Source organism: Vigna angularis, chromosome 2, assembly GCF_016808095.1.
Source record: "Vigna angularis cultivar LongXiaoDou No.4 chromosome 2, ASM1680809v1, whole genome shotgun sequence".
Lineage (NCBI taxonomy): Eukaryota > Viridiplantae > Streptophyta > Magnoliopsida > Fabales > Fabaceae > Vigna > Vigna angularis.
Window position 1 is genome coordinate 42,191,415 of NC_068971.1, and position 8,327 is coordinate 42,199,741.

At 33.9% G+C, this 8,327-nt stretch overlaps 1 protein-coding gene across 10 annotated transcripts; it reads right to left on the minus strand.

The window, feature by feature from the left end:
* Nucleotides 1-454: 454 nt before the first annotated feature.
* On the minus strand, nucleotides 455-7,566 carry LOC108323264 (putative lysine-specific demethylase JMJ16). 10 transcript variants are annotated; one of them, XM_052873100.1, is made up of 12 exons: nucleotides 7,465-7,481; nucleotides 7,210-7,331; nucleotides 7,089-7,128; nucleotides 5,966-6,038; nucleotides 5,484-5,785; nucleotides 4,504-4,575; nucleotides 4,356-4,433; nucleotides 3,690-4,226; nucleotides 3,383-3,601; nucleotides 3,057-3,218; nucleotides 1,749-2,120; nucleotides 455-1,478 (listed from the first exon to the last, which is right to left on the minus strand). In XM_052873100.1, the coding sequence occupies exons 5-12, from the start codon at nucleotides 5,778-5,780 to the stop codon at nucleotides 666-668; spliced, it is 2,550 nt and encodes an 849-aa protein (XP_052729060.1). In that variant the 5' UTR covers nucleotides 5,781-5,785; nucleotides 5,966-6,038; nucleotides 7,089-7,128; nucleotides 7,210-7,331; nucleotides 7,465-7,481; the 3' UTR covers nucleotides 455-665. The 10 variants fall into 10 exon arrangements, with proteins under 10 accessions (XP_052729060.1, XP_017411150.1, XP_052729061.1 ...); XM_017555661.2 differs by lacking the exon at nucleotides 7,465-7,481 and having other exon boundaries at nucleotides 7,210-7,452; XM_052873101.1 differs by lacking the exon at nucleotides 7,465-7,481 and having other exon boundaries at nucleotides 7,089-7,139; nucleotides 7,210-7,452.
* Between the last annotated feature and the right edge of the window lie 761 nt (nucleotides 7,567-8,327).

The window sequence follows — 8,327 nt, forward strand, 5'->3', positions numbered from 1 at the left end:
CAGACATTACAACTAATTCTGAGAAATTAAAAAACTACGAAGCATATATTTGACATTCTTGAGACATCGGAGCTCAATATCTAGTTCTCAAGGATGCTATGAGGTAGTTTAAAGGACTTGAAAAAGAGCCCGTGGCCACTATATACATAATATACTAGTACTATCTATTATGTTGCCATTTCTGATGTCTGATGACTCTAAGATACTTCGTGCTTTGGGTTTTACTCATTAAGCACCCTTCAAGTACTGCAAAAATGGTTGTGCACAACTCCTGTTGAACAGAAACATATATAACTCGTACAAGCAGAACAACAGCCTAATCAAGTTTAGCAATTTAAAATTCAACCATAGCCAATCTATAGAAGAAAAGCAACTTCGGCTGAGGGTGCAGAAAAAAGGAAGAAACACCAAATTTACGAGAAAGAGACAAGAATGACGTTACAAAAACTCAGGATACAAAATGAACCAATGGACCTGCCGTTCTGTTTAGTAGCCAAATAGTGTTGGTTCTTGTCAACAGTTGAATATATTAGGTTACAAGCCAACTTTTTTGTAATTATATCTAGAGTACACTAAGATGGATGTCCCATCCAAATTCCTACAATGATAAATCTACGAAGAACTACTACTATCTTTTCCGGTTGTACAAGTTAGCCATTAGCTATTTATGCAACTTCAGAGTCCGATGAAGAGGTACTCGTACTATCAGATGAAACATCAAGTAACACATGTTCTTGTAGAAAAGACAAGTACCGTAAGTTTGTAACTGAAGAGACTTTCGATGCTTTTGGATCTCCTTTCTTTGAAATTGTTACCTTGCTCCCAACCATCTCCGTATCAATTTTGGTGCCAACAGAACTGATTCCTTTCGCACCACTTGCACAGCTTGACTGAGGCAAATCTGTCTTCGTTTTCGAATGAGTGTCATATGAACTGTGAGTGCCACCAGAAGTCTGCGAGACCTGGGAAACCTCTTCATTTTGTTTTTTCTTTGATGCATTCAATATTTCCTGCAATTGACGTAGTTTCTCTTTTGATTCATTTGCTGCTGTATGGGATATAGATTTTTTCGTATGCAAGTCTTGGGAAGGGAAGGTTGAACCACTAACGTTTTCTGAGCGTGCTTTTGATCTCTTGGAGGCAGCAGAGTTCAGAGTTAATCCGAGATACTCTTTGGCCCATTTAAAGACTGCACTTAATTTCCCCTCCAAAGCTTGACGAAGAACATTTAACTCACTGATTTCATAACGGTAGAAGAAAATTTTGTTGCTCCAAGTGCAATAACAAAAATGTTTTGCATGATCAAGACATGCAAACTTGTCATTTGAACATGAACACCCAACAGCAGATAGGTGTAAATCACACAGGCAAATACTGCATTCCCTCCTACAGGTGGCATAAAATTTTTCATCCATTCTTTGTGATAGTAATGAACTCGTAAGAAATTTCCTCTTCAAAATTTCACTCTGAATGCGAAACTACACAAAGGAAACAAATATAATAAGGTATGAATGCAACCTGAATGAAGCAAAATACGTAGCCCAATTTTAACAAGAAAAATAAAATGAAGGAAGGATGGATAGAAGACCTTCAGAATTCTCTAATATTATTAATACGAAAAATGTGTGCCTCTCCCGTTATTTCAGTTTATCAAGATAAATGATTGAAGAATTGTTGATGATCAATGAGATTTGAAGTTGATAATAAACAACTTTAGAAAAACTAGGATTTCGAGCTGAATGACTTACGTTGAAAGCTTTTGTTAAGAACTCATTTTTTATATAGGCACCTTTATATGTTAAGCTGTCGGAGGATGTGCTCTTCATGCATAGACCAGTTTCCCACTGGGCCCTGACAGCTTCATTTGCAGCTCCTAATAAAAGCTTGTCATATGAAAATAATGTCTTCTTCCTCTGTTCACGATAAAGCTCTACAACGTTCTGTCCATGAAGCAGCCACTCAAGAGGAGCAAAACTTACTGATTCAGAACAGTTGAAACCACAATCAAATCCTGAATGATATGCCCCAGGGAAGACGAGAACAAATTCACGAGGATACTGAACACAACGATAGACAGGTATACCCTCTGCCTTCAATATGGAGCATGATAATTGCATCTCCTAGTAACAAAAATTAGCATAAAGACCCACCTCAGTTTCACATACAAAAAAAGTGTTTCCTTTGGAAACAACAATATATACCTAATATTTGAGGTGACAGGAATTTATCCATTCTGAATAAAACTAGTTGAAGAATAAAATTTTACACTACTACTTTCTCTATCATAAATTGATAGCAACAATTAATAAAGTTTCAACAAAGCCAAAGAAATATTACTGCAAGCAGCAAAAACAAGCTTTGGCAAACTTGAAGCCTAGATGAGATTGGGCTTTCTTCTGAAAAAAAAAGGATTGTGAATGACAAAAGTTTCAACAAAAGGTTGAGCTGCTGAGGTTGAACATTTAGCAGAAAGTGTTCTTCACATTTTTCAAGGTAAAATGAAAACCCACGACTCAAGGACATTGCATAGAACATTTGGTATTCCAATACCATGTTGATTACAATAATGTAAGCTATACTTAAGCAAGGGAAAACATAGATCCTATAAGTGAAGCCTTTGCTTTCTTCTCTAAGTGCCCGTTGGCCTATTGAATATCAGCTGACAAAACAAATGAACATACAATTATTCTTCCTTGAAACCTAGGAATCAGCTACTACAAAAGACTGATACTTTGTATTGTCAATGAAACTTTTGACATTCACTAGATGATATAAAGAGAGGAAATATGACAATAAACATGTGGGATGGAGAAACATGTTCATAAATGGCAATAGATGGGAGATATCGACAGGAAATGAGTGAAATTAGTATACAAATAATCCCGAAGAATCAAAATCCACTTGACCAGCAATATGATGTTTATCAGAAAAGCATGCATGGATTCATATTGAAAGGGTTAACAGAAGTCACATGAGAAATAAAAGGATGTTAGGTGTGCATCGCAGTTACTTTTTAAAGAAACACAATTGTTCATAACAAGCAATAATATTCTCACCATAGTATCATGCATATGATGCTTTCCTGCAAGCAAATCTGGTAGATACTTTTTCCAAATTGTTTCAAAGTTAACAGCAAATCTTCCTGGGACGCTATACCACACTTTTGGTTCACCCAGATGTATGTACGATAATGAGTATAAGTGGTGTTCTTCAACTTTCTGTTTATGTCAAGTGATTAGATAGAGAAGTAAAGAAAGAGGATTCATTAATCAAATTTGAAAATCAGTCTGGAAGTTTCCACCAGAAAACTATTAGGATAGAGATATTGAAAATAAAGATGTGATATGCATGAAAATATAAGGTAATAAAGCGATAGTATTACCCAGTTGACAGCAGAGAAGCACATTCCCACACTAACATTGGGATCTAGGTTACATAAAACATCAGGGCTTTCAAACGAAAGAAGGGAACCTGAAAGAATATTATTCAAGTTCCATCCAGATTTCAAATATTCAGGGTAAGCGTTTGCCCCCACAGGATCAGAAACTGTAGGAAATCCACTGCTAAAAACTCCAGCCTCCAATTTATTACAACAAAGCACCTAGCATGTGATCAATTAGAATTTTCAGAACGTATAAAAAACTGAAGATGGAAAAGGCAATGCATATTGAATTTATTCATCAATATACCTCAATTTCTTCAGATGGATTTTGAACAATTCGACCATATTCACCCTCAATATTCTCCACAGATGGTTCCGACTGCTCAGGTATAGCTAATTTTATACTGGAACCTATGAATTTCTTCTTATCATTGTAATTAAAGTACTGGTTCTTAAACACATCTGCATATTCCTTAAATGTTTTGAGACTGAATTTAGGACCTGGTTCAGACTCACAATCACATTCTTCAACATTATGGTTATTTGGGTTGCTAGTGTTTCTTTTACAAAGCTGAGAGCCCAAAGTTACTTCTACATCTCTTTTTCTCTTGGTTTTTGTATTTTCACAAGCACTGGCCATAATTTCTTGATGTCCATCAATTCGCCGAACTTGGTGTCCATCAATTCGCTGAATCTGAGCAACAAATTCAGACTTTTCCCATATGTGTTCTCTCTGAAGAAAGCATGGTGGTTTCCAGCAAGTAGGAGGAACAATTCGGCAAATTCCATAAGTTTCTGCTTTGGAACGTACACTTGCAATATATGTAAGCGTGTCTTTGAATTCCTTCATAACGTACACAATTACACAGATATTTTATTCAAAAATCACAACAATCCACATTTGACAACATAAATCAAGATGTACACAAGGTGACACAACGAAAGCATACAACTAGACCTAGGTGGTTGGTACCTCTTCTGTTGGGTAGAAGATAGGAGCTTCTTCCAAATCTTCTCTTATTGCATCCTTAGGATGCCACCTTGCTGTTACCTGATTCAAGACTTTGATAAACAAACAAAAATAAAGGATCAATGTGGATAGGTAAAGTGAGGATACATACCTTCACACAATTATTGCAACTAGGACATCCCCGTATGGTCCCCTTTGGACGACTAGGATTTATAGGTAGGTTCTAAAAATGAAAAAAGGAAAACAAATATCATTAAATTTCTTTATGGTTAGAAAATAGAAGAGAAACCAGTCACAATGAGATTGTGCTCACAAAAAGAAAATGAAAAATTATCAAGTCCTGCAATCCAGAGCCAAACCAACACAAACTTCAAACAAGAACTTAGACGTTTAAATACACTATCTGTCTCTAAATGAATCCTAATAACTATGTAGAACTCAAAGAAGATAAAATCAGAAAGATTATGCTCTAATTGTTGCAGGTTACCAACCACCTAAGGACATATGATGTATCTTGATTCTAGTATTCATTGTTAAACAATTTGAATCATACCATTCAATCATTAAATGAATCTCAAATGAATTTGAATCTCCCAATCAATGGATAAACTTCATTTTGTATCATTGATGTGAATCACTTAAAAAACAAATATTTTTGCATTTACTTTTCTTTCACCAATTTTCACAAAAAGAAAATGAAAAATCATATAAGTTTAAATTTTTAAATCAAAAGAACTTGAAAGAAGGCTTCTAAACTTATCCTATTTGATTATTTCATTACTTCATTTCTCACTCACTCAGCCAATGCATGCACTCTATTTTGTTGTTTCATTGATTCATTTCCATTCTTTTAAAATGAGACTTCAGAAACTTAGATAAAACTAGTAATTTGTTCTCAGACTTATTACATTAAACACTTAAACTATACATCATGTCGATATATTTAAAGTTACTTTTCATTAACTTCAAATATTACAATTGAAAACAAACTATGATTACAATTCCAAATCAGCTTAGTAGTTCCCAATTTGAATCTCAATTTAATAACCTAGTCTAGGACTATGCCTTTCTGGTTTGATTTTATTAGCATTCTAACCACTAACCAAAAAAATGCAAGATTCCCAACTTAACCATAGGAAGATGCTTTGTGTGAGATTCCTTAGGCTTGTGGTTGTTGCTCGGGTCCATGTTTATCCATGGCCGACGTATAAGACCCTGCCTATAAGCATCAATGCCATTCGTCTCAAGTTCAGTCTTCATACAGTTTGGCTCTTGTTCAGATGCAACTGGAAAGGCTGTAGAGTTATCATTTTTCTTAACATTTCCACTCTTTCTCAAAATGAAAGATGTGAGGGATACAAAACCCGGGGGCACTGCAAGATTTTCGTTCTCCTGAAATTTGGGGCAATCATAACCTGCTTCTTCCATTATCACTGCAGAAAAAAGCCAAACAACATTTTCTAGAAAACCATTCTTGCACCAATAATTCTTTGAATAGAAAATGAAATATTAGGATAATATGCATTGCAAACAATTTGCTATCCCGATAGAATTTTTTATCATTTAACAGACTGAACTTCAAACCAGTACAACGGCTCTTTAAAATACCCAACCTTACAGTAAGTAGGATAAGAGAAGAAGTCCAGAAAATAGCAAGGTGTCAAACTCAGGATGTTACTCAAGACTCTGGAAGGGGAAACAGAGAACAATAAATTATGGAGTCATATCCTTCAAGATTCATAAAATTCCTATATTTGCATATAAAAGCATAAATAAGAGAAGAAAAAAAGCCTTTATAACACAAATCAAATACTTAATTAATTGTAAATTCATAATCGTAGATTCACAAGTTTAAGAATGTTCATAAATAAAGTCATAAATGAAAGACATGAAAATATGAACACAACCTACAGCCCAACTAGACAAACAGAAGCAAACAAATTGCTCATGGACAAAGCAAAACAGAACCAGACATACAGAGTTGCATAAGAACAGAACAGAACTGGCTTAAACAGAGACGAACTCAAATGTGGCTGAGAAGAACTCCGAATGTGACAGAAGCTCTGGTCACGATGGATTTTCATCCAGCAATGTGGGAAAAGGCTTGAGAGGTTGAACATGCAATCACAACTAATAGAAGTGTTTTTCTATTTTCTTAGTGTAAGGGTTACAATTGGAAGGGTTTGGAAATCACTTGCTTGGAAAAAAAGGAAAGTGTGGAACCAACTGATAGTGCAAGCCCGCTCATTCTCACTCAGGCTAACAAATTTACACCACTCCTTTATAGTGTGAATGAAATTGAGCTGAAAATTAGGGGCGGGTTATTCTAATTATGAATTTCCCAAGGTAATGTTGAACCCTACCAACTAAGAAGAAAGTATAATGATTTCCAATCCTCTCCATATTTTACTGTCTCAATGAATATCCAAGATGAGAAAGTCAAAACCCATCATTTTCAGCCCCTCTCCACCTTTTTTTAATTCTACCCCTCTATGACATACACAGAATGAAACATAAAGAATCAGAGTCATATTTGTTTCTGACTACTTCCAATAATCCTTACATAAATAGTCATGAACATGGATTTCAAAGAGAACAACCCTCAATGGCGATAAATAGCGTAAAACACTGGCGTAGAAACACAAAATGAAAAACACGAAAAACTGAAGTAAAAGCTTACAACCAAGAAACATTCAAACAATGTACAAAAGAGAAAGATTGTAATTTTTTAAGTACCCAGAATGTCGAAATACAGAGATTGCACCAAAACCAGACCCTACAACAAAACTGAAGAGACTAAAATAACATGCAACCAGAAGATAATAAAAAAAAAATGAATTGAGAAAGGCGAAGTTACCGAGAGGAATTGCTTGAATGATTAATGATTTGTGAACTAGAGATTGAAAATTAAAAATTGATAGGAAATGGAGTCTTTTCTTCCTATCTTGCCCGAACCCAAAGACTGCGGATTATCAAACCCTAAAACTAAACATTAAAATGTTTCTTTTAAATGAATACAGTAAGTTGTTAACAAAGGATTCGCAAATCAGAAAATGAAAAGAGTGAATAGCAGTTAGTAACACACATTGTCCATGGATTTCATGTGACCTACCCAAAAGAATTGCTTTGGTAAGTTCTTCTGTTGATAAACAGTATGTTCATTATTATGGCAGGTAACACAAGAAGAAGTGACTGTAAAATTAAAAGTAAGGATAATTTGAGAACATTTTTTTTATAATATTTTAACATTATCTTGTATATTTTGTTATTGATCTATATTAATGTTTATGAAGTAATTTTAGATGACACATAACTGATGTTGTTAGAATAATGTCAAAAATATCATTATCTTAAAAATAATCACTATGAATCAATGCACTGATGTGAACATGGAGAGGATCCCAGTTTTTAAGTAACTTTTCTCCATTTTTTGGACCCACAATTTTCTACAGTTAATTATTATGTTCCAATAAATTCTTATAATATTTAATTATTATTATTGTTATTATTATATTAGTCTTGAAAACAAGTTATCAAGTGGTTTGAGTTTCAAAACACTATTTTCACATAATAAAGCAAATAAGCCAACTCTTGTTATTCATTTTTAATAGATTTGATTAATTTTATCTTCACTTAACAGAAAAAGATTAAGCAACTAAAATAGACTGTTAAACACTCCTTTTGTTTAAAAGTAGGTTACTAGCTTACTGACTAAAGAAGATTTACAACCGAATGTGATTAGCTGAGAATATAAATATTTTGACCCATGCTTATCTAAATTTAAATATATTTATATGTAACTTCGTTTGTTTCTCATATAAAAAATAATTGTATTTAGAGATGCTTTGAATATTTTAGTTAAGTAGGGAAATTAACATTAAACTAATTTATTTTTTAGCATAGGCACTAAAACCTATAAAATATGAAGAATGATCTTCCACATTGTTAGTACTCAAATTCAATTGACTAATTGAT

Excerpts from the sequence above, each read along its gene's own strand:
- LOC108323264 (XM_017555667.2), bottom strand. The coding sequence starts at position 5,780 with ATGGAAGAAGCAGGTTATGATTGCCCCAAATTTCAGGAGAACGAAAAT. Across the intron at positions 4,227-4,355 it reads TCTTCTACCCAACAGAAGAG|GAATTCAAAGACACGCTTAC; the intron begins GTACCAACCACC and ends TACGTTATGAAG. Across the intron at positions 3,219-3,382 it reads GCTTCTCTGCTGTCAACTGG|AAAGTTGAAGAACACCACTT; the intron begins GTAATACTATCG and ends TGACATAAACAG.